Source organism: Pelobates fuscus, chromosome 11 (assembly GCF_036172605.1).
Source record: "Pelobates fuscus isolate aPelFus1 chromosome 11, aPelFus1.pri, whole genome shotgun sequence".
Taxonomy (NCBI): Eukaryota; Metazoa; Chordata; class Amphibia; order Anura; family Pelobatidae; genus Pelobates; species Pelobates fuscus.
Window position 1 is genome coordinate 115,212,572 of NC_086327.1, and position 12,184 is coordinate 115,224,755.

Genomic DNA, 12,184 nt, shown 5'->3' on the forward strand with positions numbered 1-12,184 from the left:
AAATTCATGCCAGCAGGACATTTTTACAGATTTCTCTCTAATTGTATATTTGTTAATACAGGATTTTTATTTTATTATTTATATTTAGGTTTTATCAGCTCACGTCAATGTCAATCACTCGAATAATGCCCATTTGTCGCTAAAATTCTTTGAAATTCTGATCCTAATGCTCCCAAATATATACTAATTCCTCTCTCCAAAAAACAAGTTGGCTTCTTTGATGTCCTGTGGATCAATACTTTCCCTTTATTCTAAACATTTTACTGTTTATCTCAATGTTTTATTGTACATACTTGTTTACACACTCTTTGCTGGACTTTCCTATAGATTTTCCCTAAACTTTGTGTTTTTTATTTATTTATTTATTGTTGCTTTAGTTGAATCCTGCATATTGTTCTCTTTTTTATCTATTGTAGCTACTTATCACAAAGAAAGAATTTAAGGCATACACACACAAAAAAAATAATATATATATTTATATATTTACCCTCCCTGCTGCATAGCTGCCCCAAGGCCAGTATTCTCAATGCTATATATCTTCCAACCACCCACTTTCTCACATTTACCATGCAATCATAACCCAAACTAGTCATATAAATGCATTCAATTGAATACTACAAACTGTGTGTGTGTGTGTGTGTGTGTGTGTGTGTGTGTGTGTGTGTGTGCGTGTGTGTATATATATAGCAAATGAGTTGGCAAAGTTTGTAGTATTCAATTGAATGTATTTATATGACTAGTTTGGGTTATAATTGAATGGTAAATGTGAGAAAGTGGGTAGTTGGAAGATAAGTAGACAGGGGTGGAAGAGGGTATGTGTGTACAAGTTGTTTCGGATGGTGTAGGTTTGTGGGGATGCTGCTTGTGGGATTACATGTCTGGTGTTGGATACTTGTAAGTTTGCATCTAGGGCTGTAATGGGGGAATAGGGGCTTGAGTGTGGCGGAGTGGCTATAGAAGGATTACAAGTTCTTTAGAGGGGTGGAGGGGTGACAGTGTGTGCGTGGGGTTCATAGGGTGTGTGGGGGCCTGTAACAAGGTGGAGAGGCTGTGACAGAGTGTTTGGAGAGTGAAAAGTTATAGGGGGCTGCGACACGGTGTGTGGGGTGACAGGGTGTGGGGGGGCTATGATAGGGTGTGTGGGGTGACAGAGTGTGTGGGGAGGCTGTGAAAGGTTGGGAGGGCTTAGTTATAAATTATGTTGCTCAGCCTTGTATCTATGCCTCCTTTATAAAAAGATGTGTTTGTATTTCAAGAACATATTATGCAGCACACATTATTTTTCATTAACTTACCATAGATTATTGTCGCATTAGCTACACTGGTAATAGCCCCAGTTCCATTTAGGATATAAACGCTAAAAGAAAATACATTTACAGATGTTAAAAACAGGCAACAATGTGCTGTTTTCCACTGATGCAAATTTTTACTATAGTTTTAATTTTATCAATTGTATCTTATTGAAATGCAAGTAGGAAAGGAAAAACTAAACATTTAACAGCATGCACATTAACTGTAAGTTTGTAGTCTAATCCTAAACAATCACAGCATTATTCTCTAAACTGTATAGTTAGGAGAATTCAAAGTGAATTAAAAGGACAAACAAACAGGAAAGAGGAAGCCTGAGGAACACACGTACTGGGGTTAACCCAAGGATTGGAGAAGTAAACAAGAGAAAGAATGAGTTTCCTTAAGAAATAACTTTTAATAGTAATTCTAAAATATAATCAAAATTCCCTAAATAGGAATAATATAGTGATAAACTAAGGTATATACATAGAGATTTTACACGAATATAATAATAAACCAAGGTATATACATATTATAGTTAGTAACTTATTAGTAGGAAAATATGTGAAGACGCCCTGTAAGCCTCAGATAAGTAGGGTACATGGCAAAGTATTTGGAAGTCTTATAAAATGGTATCTGCAGAGTCACAATTTGTGCAGACCACAGTGACTAGTGGTTGACACTGGCTATAAGGAAAGCCTTATCAAATGGTATCTGCATAGAGTCGTTTTTGCAGATCACAATGGTTGGTAGTTGTCACTGGTAACACAAAATAATAAATAACTAAAGTATATATACATAATAAACTGGTTAATAAATGAAGTACATACAGTAGAAAAAAAAATAGAAGGTGCAGTGTTAAAAAAAAAATGTTTGGAGTATATAATGGTTGGAAGGTTCTGTTCAGAAGTTTTCAGAAACCTTCACCTGATAACTGTATGCAAAACGGAGTTTTGCAATCCACAGGGGCTTGTCGCTTCGTGCTGATGATAAAGAGTGTGTCTCAGTACAGTAACAAGTTTATACTAAGATCACAGAAGGTGCAGTGTTAAAAAAAAATGTGTCTGCTGACTGTGAGGTTCCGGATCAAAGTTTACACAATGATGACGAATAGGGGGCGGACCGGAAATCGCATATGTTCGCCCACCGCGAACACGCTATGTTCGCTGGCGAACAGTTTGGCGAACAGTTCGGCGAACAGTTCGGGACATCACTACTAATAAGTTACTAACTATAATATGTATATGTCTTGGTTTATTATTATATTCGTGTAAAATCTCTATGTATATACCTTAGTTTATCACTATATTATTCCTATTTAGGAAATTTTGATTATATTTTAGAATTACTATTAAAAGTTATTTTTTGAGGACACTCATTCTTTCTCTTGTTTACTTCAAAGTGAATTCCATGTTGGTATTTTGATATGAAATCATGCTTTAGTGAATAACCATGTCAAGCTCTGCGCATAGAGTAGCTTTGAGCAGATATTTGTTCTTTGGAATGTAGTACATATTATTTGTAGTGTTGGTGGCTGGAGTATTTTGATTGCAGTAACTATTTAGAGGTATAGGAGAGGGGGCATCTCAGCAGTCTATGTGTAATACAGTAAGGGCCCAGTCCCTAGGACATCTCCTGGGTTCTTAATAACAAGAACAGCAATAATATTACTAAGCCTCTCTACACTGAGCCCTTGCAGTAGAGAGAGAAAAAAAAAAAACATTTATTTTCCTTAAATACTGGAGAGAGCAGAACAATTATTTTACTTAAGATTGTTGACCCACTCTCTCTATTTACAAGCCAGGGTCTGACAAACCTTTATCTTTGTCACCAATTTCAACGTTAAGGTGTTAAAAACGTGTCACTGTCTGCAGTTAGAATTGACAGGTTTATGCCTGTTATTTCCATAGCAAAGTGCTTTCTCTGAACTTACTCCATGGAAATAGATCCTCTGACTCCGCTCAGTTACACAAAGAAGCCACACTGTCATTTGTGATGGTGAATATCATGGATCTTTAACCTGACTTCTAAGTGTCAGTAGTGGTGTGTCAATTTACATTGTTTAGTGAAAAAAGGTGACAACATTTAAAAAATGGGAACAGAAGCCTGGGTCCCCACATATATGGATGAATAGGTAAATTGTTACCACAAAACATCACATGGATTGAAAAGACATTGTACAGATCCAGCATACATATACAACAATGTAATTATAAAAGGAATAGGGACTAATAAAATTACATTGAAAAACTTTAACTCTTTCTTTATATAAGAACATTCTTATTTTTTTTTTTTTTACAGTGCTCACTGTTCTTATTTAAAGGAACACTATAATGTTAGGAATATACTTATCTGGAGGAGCTGGTAGTCTCCTCCTCCAACGTCAGCCAATGGTGGAAAACTTATGCGGATGGGTGGCATGAGCCGCATGCACATTTGGCCTTTCCCTTAGGAAAGCATTGACTAAATGTTTACAAATGGGGATTTAGATGATGCTGAACATCCTCATGTAAATTCTGAGGATGTCCAGAGTTGATTCACAGAGCTTAGCTCTGTGAAACTGCAGGAAGCACCTCTTGTGGCTGCCTCATAGACAGCCACAAGAGGAAGCCTTTCTCTGAAGTTGCAATGTTTTAGATTGTAGGGCTAAGAGGACAGGGACAGTGCACGCAGACCACTGCAATGATATGAAATTATCAGGGTGTCTAAAGTGTCCCTTTAAGTTCTTTTTTTTTCACCGATTTGTATTTCCTCTCTTTCATTTCCTGCATTTCAGACTATAAGGAAGGAAAGGATGCAGAAGAAGGAATGTTGGTAAAAGGGGAAATGTAAAAAAGGAGTGTGGAGAAATAGAAAATGATAATTGGTAATTGGTAATTGGTAAAGGAAACTGAAATAAGGAAATTGTATTAAAAGAGATTAAACCTATTACCACTTCTTGTCTTAATTAATTCAATGCTCTACTGCTGTACCCCGTGTATCAGCTCATCATAACTCATATAATTTCCTGCTCTCTGTACAAGCTCATCCTGTGTATTTGAGCTTCTTTGACAATTCTTTTCACACTGCCATTTCATCTCTCTTTTTAACTTCCTCCTTTATAATCTCTCCAGCAGTAATTTGTTATATGTAAATATTCATTCTCTCCCTCCTCGATATCTAACCATTTATCCTCCCATTGATATCAACATACTAAAGTTCTTGATTTGCACTGTTATCACAAATTGCAGTGATAAATTGGAACATCGCCTTACTGAATAACATTTGTTCATTCAAAGGACTAATGCTGGCATGTGTGCCATTAGCTTGCCATCACTGGGCTAGGTCTTCAAAGATGGATCTCCTTGCCAGCTTGCACATTTGTCCATTTTCAATTTATGGGACATGTACATTAATGCACCATGACACCTTCATATGCTCTGTATGAAACCCAAGGCTGATGTATTGAGAATATGATTTTACCTTAGTATAACTGAAGAATTTACAGAGCTCGGAGCTGTCCAGTTTGCAGTGTTTGTTGTGTTGGTTGCATTGAAAGCAATTCCAAGAATACAGGTAGCAACATTAGTAGCATTTTGCCAAGTACCCACTGTAGAATTATTTGACTGTGCCCTTAGGATAACTGTTTTTGTATCATTGAGTCCATTCACTGTCACTGTAAATTGAGACAAATAAACAAACATGTCAAACATGTCATTATAGTTACAGTGAGTAATGTAATGGAGTACTTTATTATGGTAGTTCATGCAACATCTTTACACAATAAATGTGTATTGGAATGAATAGGCAGAAATTGATATCACACTAGTGCACATTGACTAACAAATAATTTAGGAAACAACTATAATTTATTATTATTATTATTATTATTATTATTATTATTATTACTTTTAAGCTCCAACAAATTCCACAGCAATGTACAATGGGTGGACTAAGGAAAGGGACAACTAGGAAAGGGACAACATTACATATAAATTAAACAATTACCCATGTCCAATCATTCCCATCCTCTTAGTGTCCAAGCCTGGATTAACAGCATCCAAATAAATCTAGGACTTCAACTAGCCTCCAGTTCTAAAAGCTATGGTAGGGACAAGTACTTTAGCAAGTCATAGTTGGCTGGTACATGTATGGCACATTTTAGTATTCTAATAATTTGCAACCTTGTTTTTAATCTGAAATTATTTGGTTTGGAACTTAATTATTTGGATAAGATTTTCAAATTATGAAAAAAAAATGTTAAACTTTTTAAATGATGTCATATTCTGAAAACTATACTAATATTGTAATATTTTAATATTTTTGATTGTTTTTTATATATGTGATTTTAAAGTGATAATATTCAAAAGGTTTATGCAAAAAAAAAAAATCATCTGAAACATATCATCTACAAGCCCAAAAAGTTGAAGCAAGATTTACAGAATTGTCTAAGGCTAGAAGACTAGGCTATTAATGATTTTTCCTAATTGAAATTGTAAGAGAGAAATTCATTTTTAGTAACATCCGTTTTTATGATTTCTATTCATGAGTTCTGGAGACAAGGAGCAAGGCATTTTGCACAATTAAGTGGACAGGAAAGTATAGATTCAAGGCTGCATGGGGACTGCCTAAAGATTAAGCAATCAAGATCAAGGCATTAAGGTATTAAGGCTATTATTTTCGCTTGTGAAAGGTGGGTGCATTATGTGGGACTGGGGAGAATCTTTTAGCCATAGAATTTAAAGTGAACTGAACTGACTAAAATCATGGAAAATTGAGCAGATTAACCACTAAAATTTAATATTTGAGAAATTATATTATTAATATGAAAAAATATTATTAATTAATCTTCCATTGAATAGAGAAGGGAATGAGCACATGTCCCATATTTTACCCATATATTTTTTAATGAAAAAATCTGAAACCATCTGCCAGACCTAGTGTGTTTAGTAGAAGGTCCAGCGAATTTGTGCACAATACTTTGAATAAAGGCTATTGCATTATAGAATACAAGTGGGTTCCATTGAGCAATGTAATTTTTTCCTTTAAGTAGGATGGAAGGTAGTGTATGCCTGTGGATAAGTTTATCTCCAGTACCTACACAATCATAATGCAATATGGTTAAAATGTTTTTACCACCATTATTTTCTATGATCCCATTTTACATTTCTTCATCACATACTTTTTTTTATACCACACACTCATTTATTTTCTTTTTAATACAATTAAACATTATTTCACAAAAGCCTAAAATTCTCAGTGATTTGGGGGTAGGGGTGGGAGAACTAGTGTAATGAATCGCTTTGTAGCCAGTTATTTCCTGGGTGTTCTATTTGCCCTGTTCTGTATTCCTATTGGTGAAACATTTTGGGCAATGTTTATTTACTGTACACAATGATCTATGTAAACTGGATCTTTATACAATAAACAGGGACTGCGTTCTTTTGAGTTGCTGTTGTTTGCAACAAGAGTAAGCTGGGGTTGTCTCCTTATTTACTGAAACTATCTAAAGACTGCTATAATGCAATCACTCATACGAGAATTGCTAGCAATTTTTAGTTAGATAGAATATCTTGCAATACTGGGAGCAACTCCTAGTCCTACCGTTTAGATGAGAAATTTAGTGGTACAGGCTATGTGGAAAGAATATGCCAGGGCCGTATCATCACTATATTTATATAAATAAATAAAACATAAAAATGCTCTGTTACTTATCACAAGTATGTATTACAAGTACTTAAAATGATTATCATCACCTTAGATGCAAATATAAGTGATCACATTTTAAAACTTCTGGATTCAATTCTGGATTCATACATCTTAAAACACACAGCAAGTGACAGCACTGAATTAAATGCACCTACTTAGTAATATTTCTTTCATATTCTCAGAATTAATCAATACAGATACAGTATATAGAAAACTTTTAAAGACTTGTAAAGGAGATTAACTGTATCTCACCTGTGTAGTTAGAGTTAGCAGTAAGATTTTGAGATGAAACAGTCAAACTGAAATTGGTAGAAGAGATGGCACTTGAATAATTGTCCCCACACTGAGTAGTGAGATTCTGTGTGTAGACTGGACTGATCATAAAACCAAGAACAAGAAGTGCAGCAGTTCCAATCAGAGCCATTGTGAATGTAATGTCAGCACAAAATCAATAATGCATTCTGTATATACATGCTATGTTATATATAGTATCGATAATGCAAATATTTTTAAGGGCAGGACAAAATATTCAAAATCTATAGATTTTATTCGTCAATTTTATCTGCCATTTATACCTTCCTCCTTATATCTGACAATAAAATATTGTAGCTACTGATGGCATTGCTTCACTTTTGCCTTAAGGATATTGAGGAAATATATGTAATAATAATTTACAATGTTCTTATTTTACATCACATTTCAAACATTCTGTAGATTTCAGTTCTGAAAGAAGTATGACTGGACAAACCGCATATTTAACTCTAACGTAGCTGTGATAAAAATGCTGCTCCTTCCCAGTAACCAACAAGTAGTCTAAAACTAGGTTCAATTCAACTATTACTAAGCAAGACATATCTATATAACTCCACATTTTTTGTATGTGGCACTGTACCACTGGCAGAGGGTAGGCACAACAGTAACCTAACCAGTCTAAAACTAGGATCAAAGACTCAGGCTATCTTTCCCTCAGAGTTTATGTATGTAGCAGTCAGGGCCGGTGCTTGGATTTTTAGTTACACAGGTGAAGATGCATTTTGGCGCCCTCTCCCCCCCCCCCCCCACCCTCCTTAAAAAAAAAAAAATGCATCTTCACCTGTGTGTCTTTCCTCCCAAGCCACAGGCACACAGGCATCAGTTTTCAGTCACAGAGTCAAAGTCATACAGGTACACTGTCATACAAAGACAGAAATAATCATACAGAGACATACAGTCAGAGACATACAGTCAGAGACATACATGCAGGGCCGTCTTTAATATTGATTGGACCCTGGGCAAAGCATTTGCTTGGGCCCCCTGGTACCCTCTCCCCAGGTGAGCAATCACGTCCTCCACCCCAACGCAGTGGCAGACCTAATGTAGAGAGGTGCAAGAATTTTTTTGAGCCTCCCTTTCACACGAGATATTAAAAGGTAGTTCCCCATCTGTCATGCAACTCCAGCAATGCATTGAATGTAAACAGGTTTTTGTATGGAATATGTTTGTATGTGGTGTTGGCGTACTTGCATGCATGTATTTATATGTAGGGTTGGTTTTTAAATGCAGGGGTGTGTTTACATATAATTTTGGTGTGTAACACAGACGTGTGTTTGTACATAGTGTTGGAGTTTGAATGCAGGGGTGTATTTGTATGTAGTGTTAGTGTGTGAATGCTGAGATGTATGCACATATACACACACACACATAGATATATATACACACACACTGAAACACATGCAGACACACAGATATACACACTGGCACACATGTAGCTATACAGACACATATACACACATGCAGATACACACACACACAGATACACCGAAACACACAAAGACAGCATACAGACACACACTGATACACATACAGACACACAGATATACAGACACATATAGACAGACAAACTGACACATACATACTGACATATGGACACCGACACATGCACTGACAGACATGCTGACACACACACACAGACACATACTGAGACATACTGACATACATTCACAGACACACACACAGACCTACTAACAGACACATAGACATACTGGCACACACAGACAGACATAGTGGCACACACACACAGACATACTGATACCCAGGCAGACATACTGGCACACTGACACACAGACATACTGGCACACACACAGACAGACCTACTGACAGACACAAACACAGACCTAGTGACAGACACACACACACACAGACCTACTGACAGACACAAACACAGACCTAGTGACAGACAAGACACACACACACAGACTGACACACACAGACAGACAGACACACACACACACAAACCTATTGACAGACACAAATAGAGGCCTAGTGACAGACAGACTGACACACAGACAGACTGACACACACACACAGACAGACTGACACACACACACACACACACACAGACAGACTGACACACACACACACACACACACACACACACACACACACACACACACACACACACACTGACACACACACATAAACACACACATACTGACATACACATGGGCAAACTGTAAAGTCCCCCTCCAGTTTCCTACCTTCCCTGAGGTTCAGTGTGCTGCCTTGGGTGGTTGGAAGTTGGGGACTGGCCCTCTTTGCTCAGCCCCCCTCCTTGCTGCCTCCTGGCTCAGCCTGCCTCCCGGACGTCACTTCCTCCCAGGCTGCCGTAAAGCAGGAGGCCCGGTCGTGCAATACAAGCACCGCGGGCCCATGGGTGGGGAGGGAATTTTTCTTATGCAGGCTATGGGCGGCGGGGCCACAGTGCAGCTGCTTTGGGCCCCCCAGGAGTAACTGGTCCCGGGGCAGCTGCCCCATTTGCCCCGCGTTAAAGATGGCCCTGCATACATGCAAACAGACATGCAGGCATATAAAGATATACATGCATACAGAGGCATACCATCATACAGACACAAACATACATACAGGTGTACAGAAACATACATACAAAGACATTCAGGCACATACATGCATACAGAGACATAAAGGCATAAAGAAACATACATACAGAGGCATACAGGCATGCAGACACATACATACATACATACATACATACATACAGGCATACAAAGACATACACACATACCGATACATGCATGCATACAGAGACATACCCTCATACAGACACATACATATATATTGGCATACAGAAACATGCATACAAAGACATACAGGCATGCAGAGACACACACATACATACATACATACAGAGACATAAAGTTACATACATACATACATGCATACAGATACATATATACAGACATTCAGAAACAAACATACATCCAGTTACATACATACAGAGACATAGATACATGGATACAGAGACATACAGAAACATATGTACAAGACATACAGGCATACAGACACATACATACATACATACATACATACAGAGGCATACCATCATACAGACACATACATACAGAAACATGCATACAGAGACACACAGACACACACATACATACAGAGACATAAAGGCATACAGTTACATACATGCATACAGAGACATATATACATACATTCAGAGACAAACATACATCCAGTTACATACAAACATACAAAGACATACAAACATACATCCAAAATTACATACTTGCATCTGTTAAAGCATGTCCCTGGGGTGCATGCTTCCTTGGCTCTGTGGAGTCCTGTCGTTTTGGATCAAAGAAAACTTTGATTATTTGTCTATCTACACCTTCCAAATTGATTGATGAATGCGTGCACGCTTTCCCTAGAAGTAATTCACACCGGAGACAAAGTTTCTGATCAGTGAAATACTAAGGAATGCTTTATTCCCCAAAGTGGGGGGGCTCCTTCTTAAAGCAAAAATACATCACAGTTTAACATACAGTATCCATTCAACAATTGGTTAACATTCTAAAAGGGTCTTGTCTAAACCCACCCTACAGGATGTGATGTCATCATTACAGAGCTCTTCCCCCCATATTCCAGCTCCGGCTTGGATACATGAAGAAAGGGGAAGTGAGTAGTTCCTTTGTTACTTTAACAGTGATTCTCCATTTTGTTGCACGTGGAATTGGCACAAAGGAAGTGGGGGAGGAGTTATCAAAGGAAGCTAACTGTTAACACAAGAATGTGTAACAAGAAACTTGCAGAGGAAATAGTGACTGAACCATAAAGGGGGAAGGGAATATTTACTCTAGCATAGTGAACACAGAATAAATAGACATTAGTAAATAGCTATTTTGGTTTAATTATTCTGTCCATAACACTGTCCTGCAGCTCAGCCTCATCACTGTGCGTCAGCCGCGCTGTGTGATACACAGGGAGCTGGGATATGATGTCATATCCCTGCCCCCTCCACACAGCCTGCGGCAGACACCAGCATAGACATAATATATATGTCTATGGACACCAGGGTAGGAGGTGGGCAGGCAAAGGCTGGGATCCGCGGGCGGAACAATCAGGGCTGCGCTCGGCCACGCTACAAATAGATTGGGTTTTACCTAGTCAGAGGTCACCTCAGGTGCGCGGGTTATGGACCCGTCAAGCGTGGGTTGAAGCCAAATAAAACAGACTGGATGAGAGCACAATCCGTTTCATTGTGTGCGATGCACTATGTAGACCCCAGCAGGGTGTACTAGTGTGCACTTTATTGTGTGCAATTTATTGTCTCAAAATACCAAAACAACCCCAGCAGGGTGTGTGATATGGGGTACCCCTGCAGGGTATCTTTTGTGGTGTAAATAATGTTAGTGGACCCCAGCAGGGTGGGCCTCACAGAGGTGGCCACAGGGCGACCTCCAAAAGCAGCACGGTAATAGGGGCAGCACCCCAGGCAGACAAAAGACGTATATATCATGCAATGGAAGAAAGAAAGAAGCAGCAGAATTTATTACATGAACCATCTTTCTCCTAGTACATATGTTGTTCGCTCAAACGAAACCCAGACGGCTAATGTTAGGAGACTCGCATTGTGACACAACATTTCCACCTGATGAACACATACCGAGCAAGCACAACACAGCAGCTGTTGCCCTTTCTCGTTGCAATCTACAGGTTTTCTTTCAAGGTCCTCCTACAGCCAAGAGAATCCCAAATAGACCACCGCTATTCCAGGAACTCATGCTGGACTAGCAATACTAATGGTGCATGGGAGAATGCTGACACAAACAGCACTATCAGCTAACACTAGACGATCATACAACCGAGCTCTCACTTTATTCAACAGATTCATCACAGAATACCGTATACAAAACCCATTCACGTT

The 12,184-nt window shown here is 38.3% G+C and overlaps 1 protein-coding gene across 1 annotated transcript; it reads right to left on the reverse strand.

Moving 5' to 3' along the window:
- Nucleotides 1-1,236: 1,236 nt before the first annotated feature.
- On the reverse strand, nt 1,237-7,443 carry LOC134577133 (placenta-expressed transcript 1 protein-like). Its single transcript, XM_063435794.1, has 3 exons — nt 7,231-7,443; nt 4,753-4,945; nt 1,237-1,357 (listed from the first exon to the last, which is right to left on the reverse strand). The coding sequence occupies exons 1-3, from the start codon at nt 7,400-7,402 to the stop codon at nt 1,252-1,254; spliced, it is 471 nt and encodes a 156-aa protein (XP_063291864.1). The 5' UTR covers nt 7,403-7,443; the 3' UTR covers nt 1,237-1,251.
- Between the last annotated feature and the right edge of the window lie 4,741 nt (nt 7,444-12,184).

Bases quoted from the DNA above. Each gene is read 5' to 3' on its own strand.
- LOC134577133 (XM_063435794.1), bottom strand. From the start codon at position 7,402: ATGGCTCTGATTGGAACTGCTGCACTTCTTGTTCTTGGTTTTATGATC. The intron at 4,946-7,230 runs GTGAGATACAGT...CTCAATTTACAG, and splicing joins TGCTAACTCTAACTACACAG to TGACAGTGAATGGACTCAAT. The intron at 1,358-4,752 runs GTAAAATCATAT...ATTTTCTTTTAG, and splicing joins AATTCTTCAGTTATACTAAG to CGTTTATATCCTAAATGGAA.